Source organism: Meriones unguiculatus, chromosome 2 (assembly GCF_030254825.1).
Source record: "Meriones unguiculatus strain TT.TT164.6M chromosome 2, Bangor_MerUng_6.1, whole genome shotgun sequence".
NCBI classification, from domain to species: domain Eukaryota; kingdom Metazoa; phylum Chordata; class Mammalia; order Rodentia; family Muridae; genus Meriones; species Meriones unguiculatus.
Window position 1 is genome coordinate 91,492,704 of NC_083350.1, and position 27,276 is coordinate 91,519,979.

At 42.7% G+C, this 27,276-nt stretch overlaps 1 protein-coding gene across 3 annotated transcripts in view; it reads left to right on the plus strand.

Moving 5' to 3' along the window:
- Positions 1–27,276, plus strand: part of Syn3 (synapsin III) — a 496,250-nt gene that overhangs the window by 438,807 nt on the left and 30,167 nt on the right. For all 3 annotated transcript variants that reach the window (XM_060377798.1, XM_060377797.1, XM_060377799.1), the window contains exon 8: positions 26,175–26,317. In XM_060377798.1, coding sequence (XP_060233781.1) covers positions 26,175–26,317 — 143 coding nt within the window. The remainder of the gene's footprint in view (positions 1–26,174; positions 26,318–27,276) is intronic.

Here is a 27,276-nt window from a genome sequence, read left to right on the forward strand (position 1 = left end):
TTGGAATTCTCAGACTTGCTTGTAGAGCTCTGTAGAAGGTTGTGGGGCCCTTAAAAAGTGGGGCCTGACTGGCATGCCTTTGAAAGTTCCACCATATGGCTATTGCTTCCTGGCACATGCCATATAAACAAAAAGAAGCCTTTACCAAAAACCAACTTTCTTCTGCCTCCATGTTGGCCTGTGACTCTTTGAAACCATGAGCCAGTAAAAGTTTTCCTCTTTGAGCCGCTTCTGTCAGGTATTTTGTCACAGCAAAGAGAAAAGCTGACAACATAATGTTCTTATAAAGCAGGCTCAGGGCCAGCCAGCCAGGCCTAATTGATGAGCACCAGTTAAATGAGGGAACTTGTTTCAGAGATGGACAGCATTACTCTTACAACACCAGGTATTGTCCTATGGCCTTCACACACACATACACAACACAAACATGCACATGTGTAAACATACACAGAAATGAACATGCACAAAACAAACACACACACACATGCACACATGGGCACAAATTTGTTTTAAGTTTTAAGATACAGACATGAGGACATGGAGAGAGGACAACAGCAGTTGCTGCTATTTGACAGGTTAATTCAGGTTCTTTTTTTTTTTCTTTTCTTTTTTTTTTTTTTTTTTTTTTTTTTTGTTCTCAAGGCTTTATACCAATTGAAATTGGCTCATTTGGAAGAGTTCTTATATTCTTAATCTAGGTTTCTCAAAAGTTGGATGGCTTATATTCAGCTTGGGGCCCCATCCAGTACCCTCCAGTGTATTTGCAGCTGACACGACTCTTCTTCCCTCCCTGGGTTTATTGTCTATAAACTAGAGCCTGCACTGAGGATTGCACATGCTCGCTCGGCTGATCCTATGATCCTATGATCCACAGTACCTCTCAGGTGGACACTGGCAGCTAGCTCCACAAATGGAGGAGAAACCTCCTCCTGCAATTCATGAGTGACAACCCACAGCCAGGTGAGCTGCTTTCAGAGGCCACGCTTGATTAATTTTTTTCTTTTTTTCTTTTTAGTCCTTGGAATCAAACCAGGTCCTTGCAAATGGGGGCATTTGATAGTCCACTGGGCTACCTCCCATTCTTGATTTGCTTTTCTCACCTAAACCCTTATGATTAACTTTTAAAAGCCCAGAGTGTGAAGGAATCTGGGAGATCCTTTCCAAGGTCCCTCTGGCTGTGTTTATTTTTCTCATTTTCTTGGGTCTGTGGCCTTCCCAGGAAGCCAAAGCAGATGCCCCAGGTGGAAGGCCCTGGAAAGCCACTTAGATACGTAGCCTGAAGCAATGAAAAGTCCTAAATGAAACACAGGCCAACATCTTCCACCCTCTGTTTGTGTTTTTATTACAAACAGGCTGGATTCAGCCCAAGAGGCACTGAGTCACCTTCACCCTCCCATCATCAGGCAAGATAGGAAGGAGTATGATACAGATTTAATGAGCCTTGGAAGGGAGCAGAGCTGTTCAAGTGCCAGGTACTCCCATGAAAGACTAGACAGGCAAGTGCTAGCAGAAAACTTGGTCCACCCTAGAGAGGTCATAACATGGGTGAATGATGCCTCTCCAATCTGTCCAAGATGATTTCTGGCCTGAAGGTCAAATTCTCAAACGCTAGGGGAGATTGAACAAGGATAGCTTTGAGCAAGGAACAAGCCAGGCTGAGGAGTCATTCACAGAGCTTGCTCTCCCCATGGCTCTCCTCATGGCAAGGTCAGCAGTCACAGAGTAAGAAAGGATGAGAAGCATGTTCCAGTTAGGGTCAGAGAAGTTGTGCCAAGTCCACAGTATTACCCATAGTGCATAGTCTTTTAAGAAGAAACACTGAATTAATAGAGAGAGGGAAATGTGTTATCAACAGAAATGGGCCATTTCTGTTTGCTAGATAATAAGACCACTAAGGGCTCAGATTATAAAAAGTATTTAAAGGCAATTGCTTGGACAAGCAAGATAACTAAGCTAGTAAAAGTACCTGTTGCCAAGCCTGAAGACCTGAATTTAACACCTAGAACTCACATGATGGAAGGAAGAGCTCCTTTAAGTTGTCCTCACTTTGATGAGTTTGAAATAAATTCTTATGGTGCTATTTCTAGGACATTTCATCCTGACTCTAACAAATATTGGGGCCGGGAAATATTTAAAAGAAAATAATATATTTTAATTATGACATTCATTTATTTTTGTTTGTATGTGCACACACAATGATTTTCATAGTGAATATACCAATTTGTACTCCAAGATTCACTGATGAATTCTACCAAACTTCTAGGTAGAAGTTAATATAAATGCTGTACCAAGTGTTCCACAAAACAGAAAGAAATAATTAGTCATCTAACCATGCCTTTTCATGCTCTCTTGGTCTGGGGGAAGCAAAAACCTCTTACCATCAGTGTCTTTGTGAACAGGCACTCACAGAATTTCTGTGCTAAAATGAACAATTTTGTGATAAACAACATTGGAAACAGAAAAGGAGATTTCAGGTAATAAAGGGTAGCAAGAGAAAAATGGCAGTGTTGGCAAAGAAAGATTCTGATAAATGTTTTGAAACAAAAGGGTAGGCAAATGACAACAGCCACTTCCACAAACAAAGAAAACCAAATAAAGGGAAGTGTTGGACACACAGAACAGTCACCAGCATCTACTAAGGAGCCATCATGGTCAGGAGACTCAATGAGCTTCTAGCATTGACTAAAGAAATCCCTTTTATGTACATGGATATTCTTTGCGTATCATGCTGGGTGTCAAAATTGTCTGCCTTAAAAGAAAGAGGAAAACATGTTATTCAAAGCAAAAATGAGTGAGAATGACCCAGGACTGTAGATTCAAGATACCCCGGGGTGATGTGTACCACTCTGAAAGGGGTTATGTTGAAAGGAGTTATGTGAGATGTAGCCACAGAATAAAGATCATAATTAATACATTCAACAAATAGGTTGACAGAGGTATTAAGTTGGTAAGTTATAGCATGTAATAATTCTTTCAAGATGTCGGGGAGATCAGATCCTATCCAGTATCTACAGGAACAACTAAGGTAAGTCAGCTAAACTGACTTTGAGGTCACCTAATCTTGGCAATATATTCCAATTGGTTTATCTAGCAGTTGTGAGAATGGTAGGGTAGATGTTAGAATGGTAGGGTTAAAAGTATGTGGCAACTTTTATAGAGAAACCTAAGTAGCCCAAGATGGTGTTACCTCTTTGCCTGCAGCTTTCCATCTCACCATACTTACACTGTTCTACCTAGCCAAGGTCAGTCTGCAGGTCATCGTCAGCCTTACAAGCCTGATCTGAGGAAGAAAAGAGATTGCATGGTTTCCATAAGAAATACAGACACTAAAAGGAAAGAGAAGAGGAGACTGAACCATGCTTCCCCTGTTACTCCTTCAGTTTCTCCCCCTAACCTTCACTTCCCACAGCCTGTCTCACTGAAGCAGAGCCAAATGAGGGAGAGGAGATCAGAGATCTGTCCTTCCTGTTTCTTCTACTCCATACCTGGCATCATCCTTCACATTTGCCTTTTATTCTGCCCATCAGCAAATTCCTTCCTGCATCCCCTTCATAATAGTCCTAGAACCTACTTCTTTGCTCAAGCCAGTGTCATCTCTTGCTGTTATTAAGCTAGCCTTCTGACCTGTCTCCCTAATTTTCAACATTTGATTTAGCCTTCTCACACCAGAGTCATCCTATTCACCATAATAAAGATCATATCAGTCCCTGACCCAAAACTTTCATGGCTATGGTTGGCCCTGTCATTTCAAGAAAAACCTTAAATCCATGAGACCCATCTTGACCTGCCTTGACCTATCTGATTGTCCTCCTACCATTCTTACCTGGGTCGCCTCCATTGCCTCCACCCTAGTGGCCATGCTATCTGGTAAGCCTACCCGATACCTTCAGCTTCAGACCTCAACATTGAGTTCTCTGCCAAGATCCACCAGAGAGGCATGGAGCTCACCCTTCCATTTCCTTTAGGTGTCTGCTAAACATCTCCTTATTAGGGAGGGCTTCAAAAAGCTACATATGAAATAGCCACATTCTGACCCCTAATAATCCCTACTCATCTCAGCCCAATTTATTTTTTTCCTCCATGCTCATCTCCACCTAACTACCGTGTATTTATTTGTGGATGCTCTTCCCATCCAGCCCCACTAATGCACCCCCACTTCCTAAAATAATGCCTGGCTTGTAATTGGGGCTCCATAAATATTTGTTCAATGAATAACTAGGACTTAGAGTCAAACAGACTTGGGTTGGAATGTCAGCGCTTCGGTGTGCCAGTTCTGAGTCCCACAGCCAGTAACCTATCCTTGCTGGACCATGTCTTTTAATGTACAAAATGGGGATAGTACGAACCTCATAGGATTCTTATGAAGACTAAATGAATTACTATAGGGCTTGAAGACTAGTGCCTGGCATATGAAAAGTGCTCATTAAGCACAGCTGTCATCATCCATCATTGATGTTATTATGACCATTGTCATTATTATTATAATTTTACAGAGGCTGAGTCACATACCCCAACCCAGGGTCCCACCCCAGTATCCCCAGCTTTCCTCTCCAGCCAGAGGTGGAGTAGGTGATTTGGGTGGTGGCAGCCTGCCCTGTGAGTCAGCTGTGAGCCTCAGCCATGCTGGGGTCCTCTGGCAACAGGCTGCCTTGGCCAAGGGGCCCTTGAGTTGAATCATCAGGGCCATGATTCCAGCTGGAGGATACTTTGGCAGTGGAGTTTGGTTGGCAGAGTCTGACCTCCCAAGTCCTTCCAGGAAGAGACTGGGCACCTACCCCATGAAGCTCTGAACTGTTACACCATGCCAGCGTTAAGCCTGTCTATTAGTGCAGCATGCAAAAGAGCCAGATGAGGGTAAATGGGGGAGGGATAGGAAAGAGAAAAGTTGCCTTAATCATCTGCTTCAAGCCAGAGTAGTATGGAGGACAGGTCACAGGGTTCTGAACTAAAGTTGGATGACCTCAAGTAAGCTCATTGCTTGTCTGGGCCTCATCTGTGAAGTGTGAAGGATCACATTGCCCTCTCAGAGTTTCAGCAGGATTCACTGAGTGGAAATGGATCTTAGTTACTTTTTCCCTTACTGTGACAAAATGGTTGACAGAAGCACCTCACACAAGCAGGTGTTTGTTGCAGCTCAGTCTAATTTTCCCGTACCATGGCAGGTGTCATGTTCAATTGCTGTGAAGAGATACTGTGACCAAGGCAATTATTAAAAATGAGAGTTCCACCAGGAGCTTGCTTACAGTTTCAGAGGATTAGTACATGATTATCATGGTGGGAAGCATGGTGGCAGGAAAGCAGGCATGGGACTGAAAGTTTACATCCTTTTCAATCCTCAAAGCCCACCCCCAGTGGCACACCTTCTCCAAGAAGGCCACTCCTGCTCCAGCAAGGCCACACCTCCTAATCCTTCTAAGTCTTTCAAACACTTCTCCTCCCTGGTGACCAAACACTCAAATATATGACAGGCACCATTATCCTTCAAACCACCACAGTGGGGGAAGGCTTTTCAGCTAAGGCTCAGTCTCTAGCAGTAGGAGCTTACAGTACAGTTAGTTACATCTGAGTAGATCAAGAAACAGAGAGAGCTCAGCGGAGAAGTCCAGCCCTAGCTAACACCTGGAGGTTAGCTAGGTGTTTCAAATGGTGTTTCACATTCTCCATCTAGAATCTATCTCCTAAAGCTCCCACAACTTCTCAAAACAGTGCCACCAAGCTGAGGACCAAGTGTTCAAACAAACACATGAGCTTGTGGGAAATGATTCCCATTCACACCATAAGAACATATACTGTTTTCAAGTCCCAAATTCTTTAGAACCCTTCTCAGATCTGCCCTACAAAGTCCCTAGCTTCAGTGATAAAAGGGGAGAAGAATTTCTCCTCTCTCATGTTTCTCCTAACTCTCCCTTCCCCAGAGATGAGGACTTCCATTATTCACTTTATTAGTAGCTACTTATGGGCAACTACTGCATATTGTGCTGTGTCATGAACATGCAAGCCATTGTCAAGTAGGAAAGCAGACAACATAGAAATGAGTAAATAAACCGCTATCAAGCCAACTCAGTTCTAGGAAAAGGAGAAATCAGCTGTTAAATAAGAGAGGAATACCACGCCTAGGCATATACCCAAAACAGGCTCAAGTACACAATAAGGGCATTTGCTCAACCATGTTTGTAGCAGCCTTATTTGTAATAGCCAGAAGCTGGAAACAGCCCAGATGTCCCTCAGTGGAGGAATGGATGCAGAAATTGTGGTACATCTACACAATAGAATATTGTGTAGCAATAAAAAACAAGGAAATCATGAAATTTGCAGGTAAATGGTGGGATCTGGAAAAGATCATCCTGAGTGAGCTATCCCAGAAGCAGAAAGATGCACATGGTATATACTCACTCATATAGACATATAATATAGGATAAACCTATTAAAATCTATACACCTAAAGAAACTAATCAAGAGGGAGGACTCTTGCCAAAATGTTCAATTCCTATCCAGAAAGGCAAAGAGGCTGGACATCAGAAGAAGGAGAAAAGAGGGAACAAGTCAGGAGCCTGCCACAGAGGACCTCTGAAAAGCTCTGCCCTGCAGACTATCAATGCAGATGATGAGACTTATGGGCAACCTTTGGACAGAGTGCAGGGAATCTTAGGAAAGAAGTGGGAAACAATAAGATCTGGAGAGGACAGGAACTACACAAGGAGAGCAACAGAAACAAAAAATCTGAGCACAGGGGTCTTTCCTGAGACTGATACTCCAACCAAGGACTATGCATGGAGATAACCTAAGACCCCTGCACAGATGTAGCCCATGGAAGTTCAGTATCCAAATGGGTTCCATTGTAATAGGAACAGGGACTGTCTCAGAAAAGGAACTGATTGGCCTGCTCTTTAATTACCTCCCCCTGAGGGGGAAGCAGCATTAGCAGGCCACAGAAGAAGACAATGCAGCCACTCCTGATGAGACCTAATTGACTAGGATCAGAAGGAAGGAAAAGAAGTCCTCCCCTATCAGTGGACTTGGGGAGGGGCATGCATGCAGAGGGTGGAGGAAGGGAGGGATTGGGATGGGAGGAGGGAGGGAACCACAGGGAGGATACAAAGTGAATAAAGTGTAATTAATAAAGAAAAAAAGAGAGAGGAATATAGTGGAGCTATCAGAAAAAGCATCTAAAGTGGTGACATTCAAGCAAAGAATGAAGAAAGAGAATGCCTTAAACAAGAGGGAAGAACTTTCCAGGCAGAGAACAGCAGATGGAAAACTCCAACGAGTTTGGGCTGTTTAAAGAGTGGCAGAAGGAGGTTCAGAAGGAAGAAGGGAAGACCTCCCCTATCAGTGGACTTGGGGAGGAGCATGGGTGGAGAAGGGGGAGGGAGGGTGGAATTGGGAGAGGAGGAGTGAGGAAGCTACAGAGGGGATACAAAATGAATAGACTGTTGTGTACTTGAGCAAATTTTGGGTATATGCCTAGGAGTGGTATAGCTGGTTCTTGAGGAAGCACTGTTCCTAATTGTCTGAGAAAGCGCCAGATTGACTTCCAAAGTGGTTGATTTATATTCCCACCAGCAATGGAGGAGGGTTCCCCTTTCTCCACAACCTCTCCAGCATGTGTTGTCATTTGAGTTTTTTATTTTAGCCATTTTGATGGGTGTAAGGTGAAATCTCAGGGTCATTTTAATTTGTATCTCCCTGATGGCTAAGGATGTTGAGCATCTCTTTAAGTGTTTATCTGCCATTCTATATTCCTCTACAGATAATTCTCTGTTTAGCTCCATACCCCATTTTTTAATTGGGTTACTTGTTTTATTGCTTTTTAACTTCTTTAGTTCTTTATACATGCTGGATATCAGCCCTCTGTCAGATATAGGGTTGGTGAAGATCCTTTCCCAATCTGTAGGCTGTTGTTTTGTTCTTAAGAGAGTGTCCTTTGCTTTATAGAAGCTTTTCAGTTTCATGAGGCCCCATTTATTGATTGTTGCTCTTAGAGCCTGTGCTGTTGATTTTCTGTTCAGGAAGTTGTCCCCTGTGCGGATGACTTCTAGGGTCTTCCCCACTATTTATTCTAACCGATTTAGAGCATCTGGTTTTATGTTGAGGTCTTTGATCCACTTGGACTTTAGTTTTGTGCAGGGTGATAAATATGGATCTATTTTCATTTTTCTGCATGTAGAAATCCAGTTGGACCAGCACCATTTGTTGAAAATTCTCTCTTTTTTCCACTGAATCGTTTTGGCTTCTTTGTCAAAAATCAAGTATTCATAAGTGTGTGAGTTTATTTCTGGGTTTTCTATTTGGTTCCATTAATCCTCCTTCTGTTTCTAGGCCAATGCCATGCAGTTTTTATTACTATTGTTCTGTAGTACAGCTTGAGATAGGGGATGGAGATACCTCCAGAGGATCTGCTGTTGTACAAGATAGTTTTGGAGATTCTGGCTTTTTTTGTTTCTCCATATGAAGCTGAGAATCTTTCTTTCAAGGTCTGTAAATAACTGAGTTGGTATTTTAATGGGAACTGCATTGAATGTGTAGATTGCTTTTGGCAGGATGGCCATTTTATTATGTTAATCCTACCAATCCATGAACCATGTTTGTAGCAGCTTTATTTGTAATAGCCAGAACCTGGAAATAACCCAGATGTCCATCAACAGAGAAATGGAGACAGAAATTGTGGTATTTTTACACAATGGAATACTACTCAGCAATCAAAAACAAGGAAATAATGAAATTTGCTGGCAAATGGTGGGATCTAGAAAAGATCATTCTGAGTGAGGTATCCCAGAAAGAGAAAGACACACGTGGTATATACTCACTTATATAGACCTATAAGATATGATACACATAATGAAATCTATACACCTAAAGAAGATAAACAAGAAAGAGGACCCAGGGTAAGATGATCAGTCCTCACTTAGAAAGACAAATGGGAGGTGCATTGGACATAGGAGAAAACAAGTAACAGGACAGGAGCCTACCACAGAGGACTTCTGAAAGACTCTACCTAGCAGTGTTTCAAAACAGATACTAAGACTCATAACCAAACCTTCGACAGATTGCAGGGTATCATATGAAAGAAGGGGGAGTTAGTATGACATGGAAAGGATAGGAGCTCCACAAGGACTAAATATATCTGGGCACAGGGCTCTTTTCTGAGACTGACACTCCACCAAGGACCATGTATGGATATAACCTAGAACCTCTGCTCGGATGAAGCCCATGGTAGCTCAGTAATCAATTGGTTTCCCATAGTAAAACAGGGACTATTTCTGATAGGAACTCAATGGCAAGCTCTTTAACCTCCCCACCCCCCAAGAGAGGAGCAGTCCTGTTAGGCCACAGAGGAGGACTTTGCAGCCAGTCCTGAAGATACCTGATAAAACAGGGTCAGATGAAAGGGGAGGAGGTCCTCCCCAATCAGTGGACTTGGAAAGGGGCAGGGAGGAGATGAGGGAGGGAGGGAGGGTTTGGGAGGGAATAAGGGAGTGGGATACGGAGTTAATAAACTGTAACTAATAATAAAAAAAAGAAAAAGAAGACACTTTAAAAAAATGAATAGACTGTAATTAATAAAAATACAAAATACAAAAATAAATAAATAAATAAATAAATAAATAAAAGTGACAGGTGAACACTGCAATAGAGTGTTCTGCAGAATAGAAAAAGGCAGGCTGAGCTATACACAGTGGTACATGCCTGTAATCCCAGCACTCAGGGAGGCAGAGGCAGGTAGATCTCAGTGTCCTAGTCTACAGAGTGACTCCAGGATAGTGAAGCCTACACAAAGAAACCCTGTCTCAAAAAAAGAAAGAGAGGAAGAAAAGAAAGAAGGAAGGAAGGAAGGAAGGAAGGAAGGAAGGAAGGAAGGAAGGAGAGAGAGAGAGAGAGGAAGGAAGGAAGGAAGGAAGGAAGGAAGGAAGGAAGGAAGGAAGGAAGGAAGGAAGGAAAATGACAGAGGAAAAAAGGAAAGAAAAAGGCAGGTTGAAGGAGGCTGGACCAACATGGGGCTCCTGTCCAGAGGCCCCCTCTTCTCAGGCACTGCAGCCTTTCATGGCCTGTTTCTACCACCTACAGACAGTTGCCTTACATATTGTTCCCAGCTTTATAGCTGCTTACATTAATGAGGCTTGTCTCAGTACATGATGGCCAGAAACCCTCAAGACTGCTGCTAAAGGCTGAGATGATGTGTGCGTAAACGAGATGAGACTCTTCCTGGAACTACAGTCCCTTTCATGTAGTTGGCACTCAATACAATTACATGCCCCCCCCTCTCTCTCTCTTCCCTCACACACACACAGTAAGACCTTTTCAAGTAATGAATGTGAAAAGATTGACATCTATAAAATCCATTGTCAACATTTACTCTGCATTATTATTTAGCCCTTATTCTCCTGCAGTGCTAGAGTAGCCACATGCCAGGCTCCTGTTCTATCACTGAGTTATACTTCCTAGACATTTCTTCTTCAAAATAAGATATTATTTAAGAGATTTAATTTAAGAGATTAATGCAAATTTTTCTTAAACATAGATGACTAACATACCCAGACTGAGTGACCTAGAAGACCTGTGTGGCTACTCTCCTTGGTCCCCATCCAGGATTCTAAGAAGTTGTAGGAGGGACCAGTACAGACTCCAGCCCAGCTTCTCTGCAGCATTGTAGGAAGAGACTGTATGATGGAAGCAGAACTCTGCGCTCTGCTTTGCCACTTAGAGAACATGGAAAGTGGCCTGCCAGAAGGCTCATTCTGGAGCAGTATGGACTCTGTAATCACTACAAGGAGAACCAAGGTGCAATCTACCATGCTCTCAGGGAACCCTTCTGAGGAGTTCCAGGTCTACATGCTGCACCCTGCCATGGTACTGCAGTGGTGCTGGTCACAATCTACTGAGTTATATGTCCCCTATGCCCCACCCCTGCATGAACTGTGAATTTCTCAGGGACACGGATTGTTCCTAGACTACTTTTTTTTTATTAGAAAAAGCGTCTTTTGTAGCCCAGACTGACCTTGAACTCAGTTCATAGCCAAGTATGACCTTGAGTTCCTGGTCTTCCTGCCTTTGCCCCTTATATTGGTTATTGGTATCTAACACCATGCCTGATCCTCTTTCAAATATTTCTAATGCATTACTTGGGCTCTCTCTCTCTCTCTCTCTCTCTCTCTCTCTCTCTCTCTCTCTCTTTCAGATATACTTAAGAATTAGTAACCACTTTTGCTTACACAAAAGACACTAACACCATGGTCCTGATCCCTTCATTTTAAAAAGAGCTTACACTATGTTCTGAAGAGTAATATTAAGGCAGGCACAGCATCACATGCCTGTAATCTTAGCCATCAGGAAGCTAGCTATGAGATTCAAGAGTTTGAGGTCAGCCTGGGCTACATAGCAAGACTCTTTCAAAATAAAAGGGAGGAGGGTTCTTTCAGTTCCCTAAGTATGATATGGTCATCCTATCCATTAGCTAGTTCCTCCAGTGGGCGCTTTCCTTCCAAAAACTTCTGCTACTCACTAAGAGGGAAGGACCTGGAATAGCAATCATATGAAGTCACACTTCCTATACTGCATCAAGGCAGCCTGGAGCATTGGGGACAGCACAATACATTCTGTGCTTTCAAGGAAAGCACAACAGTTCTCAGCAATGAGTGGACACCATGTAAATAACTAGCCAGGTAGCTCAGAATATCTAGGCTGGATCCCATGTTCCTTCCAATGCATTGTATTTTTTGATTGGTGGAAATTTGTGGAGATTGTGTTTTAAATAAAAGTTCCATGTAAAAATCAGTGAGGGACAGTAAATGAGAGTGATGGTGTCCAGTGATCTAGGAATTTGTTCAGTATCCAACAAATTCACACACCCTCTTAGTAATTGTAAGATATTTAGTAATGAAATATTATGTTCATTGGGATTTCTTGGAACAGTTACCAAGTTGTTAGGATGTAAATAATTGTTAAGCTAGTTAGCTTTAATCCCTTCGTAAATGAAAGTGGTATCTTTCTGACATACGAATGCTGTTTTAGAAACACCTAAATTGGGTAAAACAAACCCAGAATATTTGTGAACCACTCCCTTAGGGCTTTTGCTATATCTACATATTTCTTCTTAGCTTAGGGTGAAGAGCTCAAGCACTGTTTCTGAGCTAAAGCATTAATGTGACCTGACAATACTGTTCCTAGTCCTGTTAGGGGAGGTAGGAGAGCCTGTGCGTATTCATGTATGTGCAGGTGCACATGCGTGTGGAAGGCAGAGGTAAACCTCTGGAGCAATTTCTCAGGAGCCATCCACCCTGAATTTAGAGACAAGGTCTCTCACTGGGAAGTGGGGCTTGCTGTTTAGGCAAGGGGGCTGGCCAGCAAGCCACAGGAGTCTGCCTGTCCAGCTCTGGAATTACAAGTGGGCAGCACTATACCTGGCCTTTGCATAGGTGCTAAGGATTAAACTCAGGTCCTCAGGCTTGCACAGAAGGCATATTTGGACTGCACCATATCCCCAGTCCTTAAAACTATTCTTACTTTTGTCTTGTAAGTGTATTTGTTGTAAGAGTTGTTAAAACCTTCCTAGGAAGTAAGCAGGAAACCTGACCCTTTCACCCCATCTAGCTAGTTTTTCAGTAAGTTGATGTGGCTTTGAAATGAACTGGATGCCTGCCTTCCTGGTACAAAAACAGGAAAACAAGTCTCTATTTGTGTGCCATGATTATGCTTCTATTATCTCAAACAAGGAGTAAGTAGCATGAGTAGCCAAATGGCCTGCCAGCTCCTCTTGCCAAAAGGAAAGATCACAGAGCAACTGCCCAGAAATGGGTTTTGTTATTGGTAGATGTCCTTTGGTTTTTAGCTGGTTAGTCAGTAACCTGGGTTAGTAAACTACATCATATCATGTGTTTATCTTTATTTTAAAAAAACAAAAATGCAAGTGTGCCTTGGCCATAGCAGGAAAGAGGATACTCGAAGCCTGGTCTTTCAGGAAAACATGATGGGGATGTAAGAGCTAGAGTGAGTAGCTGGCTGGCACTGGCTATAAAGATTTTTGGAATGGTCTAAAACAGTGCAATTAGCTTCAAATATGCTCATGCACCATTCTTCTCAGGAGCATCTGAACCCCATTTCTGCATTCATTTAAAAAAATAGATTAGGTATGAAGGTTTATAGGTTTCAGCACAGTACCCACTAGTAGCCCCTTCATTGGCTCTTCAGCAAATGCCCATTGTGCCAGGCCCTATGCTTTGTTAGGGTATAGAATGGAATAAAAAAAAATTATGATATCATCTGTTGAATGCTCATGATGAGCCAAGTGGTCATTTGGACCATTTATGTTTAGGATCTTGTATTATGTTCAACTACAGTGTTTGATAACAGCCCAACAACAAGCTACCTATATTTTACTACATGAGGAAAGCAAGGACCAAAAGAGGTTGAGTAACTTTCCCAGGGTCATTCAAGTAAGTAAGTGATGGGACTGGAATTTGAACCTACACTTTCAAACTTTCTATTGCCTCCCTAGCAACAACATGGAGTGTATTTATCTACTTTGCAACTACAGTACAAGATAAAGTTTCAAAACCATATACTGGCCTGTGCTTGGCCCTGGTGGGAGCAGATGATTCCTGATGGCATGACTCCATAGCTAGAGAGCAGGGAGAGGCCCTGCTGATCTCTTATACTCACCTTCTATACTAACCAGTACCACAAAAGAACTAACCCTGCCTACAGAACTTGAAGGAACACCAATGCAGTGGCTCATCTCCAAATGCTGAACTTTGGTCCACAGGTCACATGAGAACTGGTCATATGAGAGAGAGTATCTCCCACCCCACCCCCACACCCTGCCAATGACTCAATCACTCCTTCCCAGGCTCCACCTCTTTAAGATTCCTTACTACTTCCTAATAGAATATTTGGGGCCAAGCTGCCCACCCATGAGCCTTTGCATTTTGAGCCTAGATAAACTGTGGGTGCAGACCAATTCCAGTGACTCCAATGCTCCTCTGCAAGTGGCCTGGGAGGGATCTACACCAGTCCGCCAAGCCACATCTCACAGCACAGGGCACCTCAGTTCTGCTGGGGTCCCCACTGAAGCTCTCTGCAGCCATGGGGGAACAGTACACTTTATTCTCCACATAGTTTCTCTGGTTTCCAGAGCCATGATGTCCACATACCTGATTGCTACATAGCCCTCTCTGTCCCAGCACACACTTGGAGGTAGCACCTTTTCTCCTTTCCTCAGCTCCAACTGGGACAGGAGAAACCCACTCACATCTCCTTGAGCTAGCATATTCAAAGACCGTTTCCAGTGAAGTACAGAGTAGTCTTATCAGCAGGTGACAGCTTAGAGTTGAGAGGAGGACAGTGGAGCCTTTTATCTTTTTCCAGATATTACATTGTAGCCCTTATTAGACTATGTATGTGATATTTTTCCAACTACAAAAGCGCATTTTATGAAAGATGGATCAAAGTGGTTACAAGACTGTATTCCCTTGATCACTTCAAAGCTGCTTTCCTTGAATGATACTTTAAGGGAAAGACATGAGAATATGACATGCTTTGGAATAAATTGTGTAACAGAAAAGCTCATGTTGCACTCTAAGATAGCTCAGTCAGTAAAGGGCTTGTATGCAAGCATGAGGATAAGAGTTCAATCCCCAGGACTCACTTTAAATAGTAGTTAGTCAAGTATGGTAGTGCCTGTTTGTGATTTCAGCACTGGGAAGATCTGGAGACAGGCAGATCCCTGAAACTCTGGCCAGCCAGCTCAGCCTACTTGGTAAGTTCCAGACTCCTGAGAGACTCTGCCACAAAACAAGGTTGATGGCTTGTGAGGAAGAAAACCTGAGGCTGTCTTCTGGCCTTCAGATGTGCAGCTCCACAGACATGAGCAGAGAGAAAGAGGAAGGAGGGGAGAGAGTGTCACACTGAAGCTCCAACCCCCAGTGATGGTATTTGATGGGGCCTTTGAGAGGTTTACTTGATGTGCCAAGGGTGGGACCCTCCAGCCATGCCAGCACCTTGATGTCAGACTTCCCAGCCCCAGAGCTGTGATAATAATCGTCTGCTGTTTTTGAACTTCAATACACAAGGATCTGTTTTGGAGACTGGAATAAAGGAAGACAGCAGCCTACAGTGAAAGACAGTGGTCACCTGGAGATCACAGCTGTCCCAGCACCCCCTGGGGAAAGCATGGCAGAATGCCACTTTGCTTATGTTACAGGAATGGATGATTCCCCAAAACCCTTTCCTCTTAGAGGAACTGGATCATGTTTGGCCCAAGCTGCACTTTTTTGTTGTTTACAGCACACATAGAAGGGGCCACACCCACTGCCAGACATTGCCGTTTGCACTTTTAACCTCCCTGACTATAATTTTATATCCTCATCCCTTTTGTCTTTTTCTCTCAGCCTTACTTGTTTTTAAAATTTTACGATGGAAATTTTCAAGAAGACACAAAAGAGGAGAAAATAGTCAATCTTCAGCTTTTGCCAGTATTTATTCATGGTCAGTTTTGTTTTACACACACGCATACACTCATTTCCTTTCAAACACTAGATATTTTTCGTTTTTAAAAAACAGAGATCTGGTTCTCATACATTTTCTCCTTCTTTCTGAAGGATGTGTTTCAGTATTTTTGTTATTTTTTTTTTTTTGTCTGTTTGCTTGCTTGCTTTTTCTTGGTATATACTCAACTGGAAGCCATGAGCAGCCTGGAATCCCATTTTCATGCTCCATTCATATCAGAAGTCATTGCCAATCCCCCTTCCCCTTGGGTCCTGACAGCCACTCCTCTTCTTTTTGTCTCTATGGCTCACTTGATTGTTATAAAAGCAAATCCCAGATAGCATGTCATTTTACCCAGAAATATCTCTGAATGTATTTTTAACACATAAAGGCTTCTTTTTTTTTCTCTGTAACATAGCCAAATGCCATTATTACATCCAAATCTTAATAATCTACAATCTAATGCACAGTTAATGTTCACTAGCTCCCCTATTTATCTGGATCTTTGTGTTGTCATTGTTATTGTTTACATTGTTGTTGTTTCAGTAAGAGTCTTGCTCTGCAACGCTAACTGGCCTGGTACTCATTGTGTAGCCCAGGTTGCCCTTAAGTCTGCCTCAGCCATCCAAGAGCTGAGATTACAGGCATGCATACCCATGTTAGTAACTCCTTGTTCTAGCTGTAGTCACACAAAGCCTGACTTTACACAGCTATCATGACTATGACAGCCCTTCTTCCTCTGCTATTTCTGGTTTTCCCCCCATGCCATTTATTTATGGGGGGGGCAGGTAATTTTTCTATATAATTACCTACATTTCAAGTTTAGCTGGTAGCAACCCATTGACCCAGTGACAGTGGTGCTGTCACTGTCCTCCCTGGGAGCTGGAATTGTAGATCCTGAGATGGCACGCAAGTCAGGTCCTGAGATGAAGAGAGTACACTCCTTGAATGGGTAAGGACATTATCTTACATCATTCCTGAGGCACAGCCCTGTCTGCAGAGTTCTCTTTTCATGTTAAGCTGATGTATGAGTTCAGATGTTGTCTTCATGACCCCTACCTTAGGAAGTTCCCAGCAATTCTTCCCCAACAACCTGGGCATCTATTACTCCTATTGCCTGGATGCACACTGTTGTTATGTGCTTTGCTAAAGGATGCCCTCCTTGGTCCTCACCCCTCCATTCATTATCAGAAAAGAACATTTCTTTAACCTTTTCAGAATAATGATGTGTCTTAGTTTCTTCTGAAGGTGACAATAGCTTATTTTTAAGTCATGGATTGTTAACAATTCAATGTATTTAAATCTGTTGAGTTTATTCTTCTTTCTGACACTCAAATGATCCATCTTTGGTTTCTAGGAGTTCTTCAGGTAGATTCATGGTCTTAATGTGACTACTTCTCACTTCTCACCATGATGAGATGTTCCCAGATCACTACACATTTTCTACCTAGCTCTGAGATCAGCCACCCCTCATGGAGTTTGGCTCCATTCAGGACAACAGTACTTTCTAAGGACCATAATCAAAGCTCTTAGCATGTTAGTCCCTATTTTACTGGCCATTTCTTCAAGGTCTTTTGGAGGGCATTGGGAAAAAATATATCATAAATCTACACTGACATTTTTAATTCAAATTTTAGAAAACAGACATTTAATTTATTTTCTTTGATTTTCAAATTGTATTTTTTCACTTGGGACTAGGGATATGACTGGGTGGTGTAGCTCTTAGCAAGCATGGGGGCAGGAAAAGAGGGTAGAGAAAAGGAGAAAGAGATAGTGGGGAAGGGGTGGGAGGGTCTTGGCTCCTAAAAAATGCTGACATTATTGCTATGGTTGACCTTTTCAAAAAGCCTCTCCATTATTATTCCCACAATGTGGTCATTGAATATCAATCTATATACATGCATCTCTTATTCATTTTAAGAATTTGTTGCATACTTTCCACCAAGAATAGTTACTGCTGGTTTAAGTTGCTGTAGTCTGGATTAAACAAACATTTATGAGCCATGTCTTATGTGCAAATTATTGATTATGCAGAAAGGCATGTGACATTTTCTTCTTTAATACCCTCCCCCACACATAAGCTGCCTCTAGATCCTTTTAGTGTCTTAAAATGTCTCAAACTACATGGAGCCCAGAATTGCTCAGCATATTCTGGATGTGGCTTGAGGGCCCCTCTCCATCAGGAGTACATCCAACAGGCTCTGACCATGTAAGCCTTCAGTTCCTGGCCTGAATGGCTCATCCCCTCACTTCACTCAGACCTCAGCTTGCCTTCACTCATCATCTGGGTGGTCCCTCTTCCCATTCTGCATTTCTCACCCCCCTCACCCTGCTTTATCTTATTCCACAGCATTTCCCTCCTTTTCTATTGCAGCATTAACAGTTTGTTGGCTTAAACACTGTGTGTCAACTTTCTGATACTGTCAAAAAAAATTACTGAGATAATCAATTTAAAAAAAAACAAAAGTTAGTTCTGGCTCACAATTGTGCATGTTGCAGTCCTTGGTTACTTAGGCTTATGGTGAAGCAGTACATGGTGGCAGAAAAGTGCTAAAGAAAACTACTCACCTAGTGGTGGTTGAAAAGCAAAGAGGGAAAGGGAGGAACTGGGATCCCAATATCCTTTTCAAGGACACACCACAGTGACCTAAAGTCCTCTCACTAGGCCACATCAAAAAGGCCCCACTAGCTCCCAATAGCACTCTGGACTGAGGAGCAAGCCTTTAAAACATTGGTCTTTGGTGAAATTTCATATCCAGTCAATGGCAATTATCTATAATAGTTCATGGAGAACAGTAAGGAGTTAACTGATTGTTTAATGACTAAATGAACATATCTAAGAATATATCTCTGAGAACCCATGGTGTCATCCACTGACACCAAATCCACAGATCATCCAGTTCTTATTATGGTAGTTAATGTTTTCTTTCAACTTGACAGAATCTTCGGATCACAGGAAGATGGGTATCTGGGCATGCTTGATTTAGTTAATTGATGTGGGAAGCCCAATTTAACTGTATTATCTCTTCAGGGAACCCTGAACTGTAAAGAGAAAGTAACCTGAGCACTAAGAAGCATCTATTGCTGTCTGCTTTTTGGCTATGAATATGATGTGAGCAGCTGCTTCCCTGGGAATGTATGTCTTGAGCTGTGAGCCATAACAAATCCTTTCTCTCTTATGTTGCCTCTGATAAGATATTTTATCAGGAAAAAAAGGCTAAGACATTAATAGAATATTTTCACGCTGACACATAACACACATTTATACACTCCTGCACACTTTAAATCACCTTTACTTTTCTTATCTAAGATCGTGTAAATGCTTTGTAAATTATGTATTATTTAGAGATGGCAAAAAAGGCTCTATATGTTTAATATGAACAAAACTTTGGGCCAAATATTTTCAGTCTAAGGTTGGATAAAACCAGGGATACAACACCCTTAGCTAGGAAGGGATAATAGCGTCTACAGATGTGGAACATCAAATACTGGGTTGGAGTATGGGGTTACAAAAGGGACAGGAGACTGATTATTTTACCCGTGTAGCCTATTAACTGTCTTGCTTCTACTAATGAAATTTAATATAGTATTTGCCCTTATAAGGTTCATTTGGAGCTACTGTAGATAATACTTCTAGGTCATTGTCAATCATGAAATCCTGGAAGTCCACATTTTTTTGGACTTGGGTGACAGAATATTTCAGTCTTAGAGAACACTTCTGCATTTTCCACTTCCAATGGTTAGCACCTGTGTTTCCACCCATCTTTCCAACCCATTCTGTTGATGGTCACTCTCATCTCTACATTACTGGTGATCTTGGTGGACCTTTCTCAGATAAAATTCCAGCTGTTAAGTCACTTCTCTGAACTTTGCTTTCCTTAACTTTTACTTTGCAGGATGATTACATTTTTAATTAACTTATAGTAATTGCCTAATGACTTACCTAGCCTAATGTCTACTACATTCTTGGTGCTCAATAGAAGTTGGATATTTGTTGAGGATTGTGTGTGTGTGTGTGTGTGTGTGTGTGTGTGACATAGTACCATAGGCAAACACTTTGTTTCCTACAATCATTCCTCCAGTTGCAAATATACCTGCCCAATACTCATCCAAAACCCATTTCTGCTCTGTGATATATAATCACATAAATTATATAAAGCTGGGGCTCCTGCAGAGGTCCAAAAGCACAGTGGAGGTTATTAAAATGTATAAACATATTTGTTGGTCTTATTACTGAAGATTCTCAGTAGAATCTCAGTAGAAGAGTAGGGATCTCAGCTGAGGACTGGCTATACTCTCTAGTCCTACCCCAAAGCCTCATGTCAGTCAGCTAAGTCCTATGTCCATAAGGTTCTACAGCCACCACCACCCCTTAAACAACTACCACCAGCTGGAGACCAAGGTTAAAACACATGAGCCTATGGGGGGGGCCTCTTCATATTCAAACCACAGCAATGAACTAAACAAATGGCCAAATGGAAATTCCTGAGGACTTGATGGTGATTAGACTTACTCACTCATTGGTCATTTTTTCAAGTTACCACAGAATTCAAAAACAAAAGGAGCCAAATGAGAGAAAAATCCCTGAAAATTGGCAAATGGAGTGGTTCAACAGTATATTGGCTTAGACACAGAATTGTTTCAAGTAACCCTGGAAATCTCTGTGCTTCTACTTTCTTGGATGGATTAACTTGTTCTCTAGCCTCAGTATCACAATCTGCTTCCTTTGCTTCCTCCTCAAGTAGATGAAGAGCAGACACAGGTGGGTGGCAAGATCATACACTGGGACCTTTCATTTATTCTTGAGACAACACGCAGTGAGCCAAGGAGAGGCCCCTGTAGAGTAGGAGCTGCCAGGACCATTCATAAACCCTTTCCCTCAAAGAGGGCAATCTCCAATCATGTGGTGATAGTCCTTTGAGAGTATAGATCATTCTTCTGTCCCAGATTGGAATTCCAGTCTTCACAGAAGAATTCACACCAGAAGAGTCTGACTGGAGGTCCTGGCCTTTCTACAATTCCTGTTGTTCTCTTTGGCCAATTTCCCTCCTAGTTTCTTCTCGGGGCAGAGTTTGTGCCCACACACTCACATGCACAAACGTGTGCACATGTACATATTCACACAAGAGAAATAAAGCAGTTCTATAGGCAGTAAGGGAGATGCAAGTAAAACCCTAAACATAAATATGGTAGAAAGGTAGGCAGGAGAGACAGGACATCATAGGAGACAGAGAACAGGAGGAAAATAGCCATGAGAAGGGAAAAACACAAGCTGAAGATGAAGGGAAGAAACAACGTGGAAAGAAACACAGAGAAAGATGAGAAGCGAGCAACAAATTAAACAGGAAAATGTAACAAGAGAAAGGAGGAAGAGAAAGAGACATTAATAGCAGAGAGGAAAGATGAGGTGAAGAACGAAGAAGTGGTAAGGCAAAAGGAGACATGAATGGAAGAAAAGAGCAGAGCTGCAGGCAAGATGGGGTGGGTGGAGAGGCTATGTCTTCAAAGTTAGCATTCTCTGGCCCCACACTCTGGGTACCACATGGGTCCCCTTGAATCACAGCTCATTTGGGCCTTTCTGTTTTCATCTCATGTTTCTGAACCCTTGGAGGCTTTTCCAGTCAGTAATTCAGGCAAAGAACCAAGTTTTCCTGTCCAAAGCCCAGCTCTACATGTCACAGCTGTGCTTCTCATGGTCATTAATACCCTCCATCCTGGACTAAAGAACATCCCAGAGTCCTCTTCAGTTGTGCTGACCAGCTACAGGTCACCTGCATTTTCTCAAGGATCCCTGGGCTCATTATGTTTCCAGGGACCTTTTCAAAGAGGCTACAGTCCTCTGAAAGGGTAGTATCCAACTTAGAAATTTGAGGATGGGGTATCATCTTATAAAAAGATATTCTTGTCCAGGGTCTGGAGAGATGGTTCAGTGGTTAAGCTTTCACAAGACTAGAATGAGCATGGTAGGGTGAGCATAGTAGCCAGCCAGTAATTCCATCAAGGAGCTCTCACTTGAAGGCAGACACAGGAGAGGTCTTAGAAATCTGCTAGCAAGACTGACCATATTAGTGAGCTCTGGCTTTGGTTGAGAAACCCTGTTTCAGTGAACAAGGTGGAAGAATGACTGAGCATGTTTCATAACACCAACCACAGGCCTATGCACACCTATCACACACATAATACTTGGGGGGGAAATGCACATCTCCAAAGCACACTTCCTTTTGCCATTCTCTGACTTTACTTGTCTTCCACTACCATGACCTCTCCCAGCCACAATTTCTAGTCTCTATCCAGCTTCTTGTATTCATTCCAAAAATAAATAAATAAGTAAAACACCTTTTAACACCTACAGTGTGCCAGGCATGAATGTTATGACTTGGAACAAAATTCATTGTCCATCCATCCCCCCATGAGAAAGGCACAGTGGAGCCAAGGGAGAGCCAGGATTTTATGGAGCTCTAGCATTATACAATCTGGGAAGCCCTCTGTAAAGAAAAGAACATCCTGCTGCTGGGGACATTTGGAAAGAGCCCATAGAAGAGTTATGCCATCTCTGAAAGAGGCAGGATGAGTGACACCCCACACACACTACTCAGACTCAGATGAGACTTCCAAAGAAAGGTAGGCTGACACACTAGCTCACTTATTAAACTGTTACAGCTATACTTTTGGTTCCCTTTTGTCCCCACTTTTTTCTTAAATGCCTTCTAAGGCTTAGATTGTGATTGAGATAAAGTGTGATTGTCAAAACAAAATGGCTTAAACAAACTAAAATTTTCTATTTCCTCTAATTGAACTGCATAAAAAGAAGCCCATGGCTGGCCTGGAGCCTCCTTGGTTTCATGGGGCCAGTCTTCCTTCCATCATGTGAATATCCACTTGTCATCTATAAAGCCAATGATGGGCCACATTCCCGCCAACCGGAAAGGGCAAAAGCAAAGGGAAAGCCCAGCCCTTCCCTGTAACCAAAATATCTCATTGTTGTCACATGGCCACACAAATGCTTTAGGGGGAAACGGCAAGTGTAGTATTTATTCTGGTGGCCATGGGTCTCTAGGTCAGAAGAGATTGAAGATGGAGACAGATGCTATGGACATTAACCATCTTACACATGATAGGCAGCCTATCATGTATACTGTGCCATAGAACAGAAATTATAGCCTTTCCAAAGCCACTACTGACAGAAACATGGTTGTGCTCTATGGTCCCTGCAAGCTCTCTCCTGGATTCTTTCATTCTTATTAAAATCCCTGTACCTGAGCCCATGTTTGGCTAAAAATGAAACCCTAATGCCATCCAAAGGACACTGGAGGAAGACAAGGCAATACCAACCATGAGGGGGGTGGGTACCAAACTTCAAAGGTTTACCAATTTCAGATGTTAGCCAGAGAAACAACAGGATGCAACCCAAGGAACTCTACAGGATTCACCATTGAGGAGGTTGGGGTGGTTTTTACTGATTGTCAATTTGGCAGGCTCTAGAATCACTTTGGAGACAAACCTCTGGGGGTGCCAGTGAGATATTATCTAGATTAGGTTAATTTGAAGTGCAAAGACCCATCCTAACTGCCAGGCTGAATAAAAAGAACAAGGCGAATAACAGCATTCATAACTCTACTTCCTGACTGTGGATGAGATAGGATTAGCCACCTCATGCTCCAGTCACCATTGCTTTCTTGCCATGATGGACTGTTCCCTCAAACTTTGAGCCAAAATAAACCTACCCTTCCTTCTTCAAGTTGCTTTTGTCAGGTATCATGTCATAACTGTGAGCCATGTAAGTAAAACAGAAGCCAAAGTGACTTCAATGTGATGGAAGACAATAAGACCTGAAGACAGTGACTTAGGAGAAAATGGTTAAGTAGAAGCCAGTAGAAGCAGAGGGTGGTGAGAACCCAAAATGCCATAGCAGATGGCAGATCCTTTGTTGACTCATTATGATAATCCACAATAACTGAGACTAAATAAATGTCAAAAATGTTGTTCAGATTATTTATCAGAGACCAAAATAACAACTTAACCAAGCTAAAGTTCACTGCTCTCTTCTGCAAGAATATAAAGGTAGTAAATACTGAGGGGTATTTACAATGCTGGTGATCCAGGTTCCTTCCATGTTACTACTAAGCCACTTCTCAACATATGACTTCTGTCTCATTGCCCAAGATAACTGCTGCTGCACAAGTTACACCCACATCACAGCCATAAGGAAGAAGGGAAAGGGAAAGGAATGTCTTCAAGGACTGCCAAGAGGTCCTTACACCATATCATCTTGGTTTTCATTAGTTAGAACTTGAATTCACCACATCCACTTGGAAAGGGTACTAGAATAAAAGTATCTATATCTTTTTATTTAAAAAAAAGAAAAAGAAAAAGCTGTACTCAGCTTAAACTGAAGGGTCCTGTTAGTAAAAGAAGTGGGGACAGTGAGCAGTCAGAGCCTCAAGAGACCTAAGACAAAGAAACAAAGCACACATCTCCCTCTGCTACAGCTAAAAGGAAAGAGGGGTCCTGTAAGCTGTAAGATGAATAAAACATAGGGATCTCTTTCTAGTTTAGTCAACCTCTTTTTCTCTGTGATATGTGCCTAAGCATCATTACTGGGAGGATGGGCTCCTCAAGGGTGAAGAGGAGAGAACGCTTGCCAAGGTTTGCTTACTTACAACCCTCATGGTGAAAAGAAAGTCTGTACCTGCAAAGGCCCTGAGCTGGTTAATACCAGAGATGGTCCTTTGTCAGAGTTTTGTAGGCACTGTGCTCTGATGCACTGACTTCGGATAAAGACAGCTCAATTTCCACATCTATAGAAAGACCATAAAATGTAGCTTGCATGCCTTGCCCTTTAGGGTGCCCTTTATACAGTGGTAAGTTGGTACAAATGTGAATAGACAACACCATGAAAGAGATGGTGTTATCAGAGTGCTGTTCAGGCTTTGCTTCCCCTGCCCATCTCAGCACAATTGGCCAGCAATTGCAACTGGTGGATCCTAAGAAGGGAAAGCAAAGCAAACAGGCTGGGGACAAAGAGACTCAGGCATCTGTGAGCACAGACTCTCAGGAGACATCTTCAGTGAGATAGCTCATTTAATGAAGAAAACAAAGGCTACTTAAACCTTTGGGAGTGGGGTAAGGGCATTCGGGGTGAGTGTACATCATTGGCCAGGGTTAGGGCACTCCGGATGCCTCATTTTCATAAGGAAGAATTTCAGGAATTCCAGAAATGACCTTACAAGTGGAGAGGAAGTTTAACCTGGCTACCAGACTGTGTGACATCCTCCAGCAGACAGGGATTGGGGTACAGCGCTACATCTGCTAAGACATTGCAGGCCTGCTGATCTCAAGATGAAATTTTCAGGTTTTGGACAGGCCTCAACCTCACTCTTACTCCAGGCCAGCTCTCCTGCCACCCCAACCCCATCCCACAGCTCCCCAGCCCCACATCAGAGCTGAGATGCAAAAGGCAGGAAAAATAGGAAAGAAAGTACCCTGAGGTTCACCCCTACTCTTCCCACAGTCCTGCCCAGACTGTCCCTGCAAGCCCCTTAGGTCTTCTACCTGCCTTTGGTCCAGCATCAGAATGCTCCACTGTCGGCATGAGAAAAGAAGGGAAGAGTACCATTCTTGACAAGCAGGGTGCCCATGGTCAGCTGGAAGGGGCACTCCACCTTGTTTTCCATCAATTCTAGGATTTAACTTCTACAGTCTTGAGGTCACTGCCACAGATCCTTGGTCGTGTACACTGCCCTTGGTCTTGGGAGCTCTCTTAAAACCTCATCCTTACCTCAAGGTGCTACTCTGTGGTCCTGGCCACAGCCCTGTATATAGGGTAGGTTTCTCCCCCAAGGTTTTGAACTACAAAGCCAGCCTGTCCATTGCATGTTTACATCCAAATACACACTCATATACACTACTGTTTACACACAGTAGCACCAGATATAAAAAGACATACACAGCGAATACCATAGAAAACATACCACACATGTAGCATGCACTAAATATATGCAAACACAGTACACGTGTACACACACACACACTTTTTTCTAACTGGTTTTTCTGTTGCCCATCACACTCTCCTAGTCAACCCCTTACACAATTGATCACTTCAAAAACACTTGTTCATTTAAACTCCAATCTCTCTTTCTGTGGCTTCCAAAATCTGGGCATATGATCAGAGCCAGCAGGACCTTTCATAAACTGTCCCCTAGAACATAGTCCCCACTTTCCTACCTCCAGCAACCAAGTGACCAGCCATCCTTCTGGAGAGGTCCTGAAGTTCCTCATGGTTTGCCCCACACCCATCCATGTCATCAGGCAGTCACAGGCTCAGAATATATATTAACAGGCTGGACATAGGGGTGCATACCTTCAGTCTAGGACTTAGGATGCAGTATTTGAGGCCAACCTGATCAACATAGGGCACTCCAGAACTATAATAGACCCTGTCTCAAAAAAAATTATCATTCTGAACCCCTTCAGAGTTCACCTATTCTCTAAAGGGCCCCTGAGCTCCCAGCTGGAAACATCCCCTTCCTCTTTTATTCCTTGGGAGGCAGGCAGTGGGATGATTGACCTTCTATGTCTGTGTTCCCTGCAAGACAGGTGACCTTCTTTTTGGTGGAGTGCCTGTCATAGTCTGGGCAGGTGTGCAGTGGAGACTGGTTGGACAGCCACATTCACATGTCCTCTTTACCCCACAGATCAAAGTAGAAAACCAGCATGACTACCAGGACATCACCAGTGTGGTGGCCATGGCCAAAACCTATGCCACTACTGAGGCCTTTATTGACTCCAAGTATGACATCCGCATACAGAAGATTGGATCCAACTACAAGGCATACATGTGAGTGGGCATCAGTGGGCATGGAGTGGGAAGAAGATGGGAGGAGCCTGCTTCCTTCTACCATGATGCTTTGTATGTCTACACCTCTGATTCTGTTGCAGCTTAACCCAGGGTATAGCTCTCACTAGAAAAATATCTCTCTCTCTCTCTCTCTCTCTCTCTCTCTCTCTCTTTCTCTTTCTCTCTCTCTCCTCTCTCTCTCTCTCTCTCTCTCTCTCTCTGTGTGTGTGTGTGTGTGTGTGTGTGTGTGTAGAGATTTGTGTAAACAAAGGACTCCTTTGAGTACCTAACTGAAGGGTTAAGATTTTCTTCTGTATGAAGGAGAAAGATATATGGTCTGGTGTGCATATGCAACAGCAATCTGATATCCTCTGGAACCAACAAAACTCATTCAGAAGACACATAAGATTCTCTGGTTGCAACCAACAGAAATTATTTCTGAATATTACATATTTTGTTTTTAAAGAAATCTGTTAGAAAATCATGGGTGATCAGAAACTTTTAAAAGCAAATGAAAATCCCAATAAATTACTGATTTCAGAGCATTGATATTCAGGGCAGTCCCAGAAATGTATGGAATCAGAAGTGATAGCTGATGTTCATTGCACCAATAGGTGAAGAATCCACCAGGGTCTTTTGCAACACTTATCTCAGAGTGTGATCTGTCACTTGCATTTTGGTTAGAGAGAGGCAGAAAATCCCCGTTTCGAGTCCCTGCCAGCAGGAAGACAGGCAATTTGAGCAAGATCCTGCCACTAAAGAAAGAGTATGCAACAAAGGCAGTTCCCTGACTCTGCTCTAAGGTGAGTCAACAAAGGATAAGTCCTGTAGAGGAATTTTAATTCAGAACATGGCTGCTCTGGAAAGAGATCACATGAAGGTCTGTGTGATCTAGCGGGAATGCAGCCACACCTATAATCCCAGGAAACAGAGGCAAGCAGATCTCTGAGTTCAAGGTC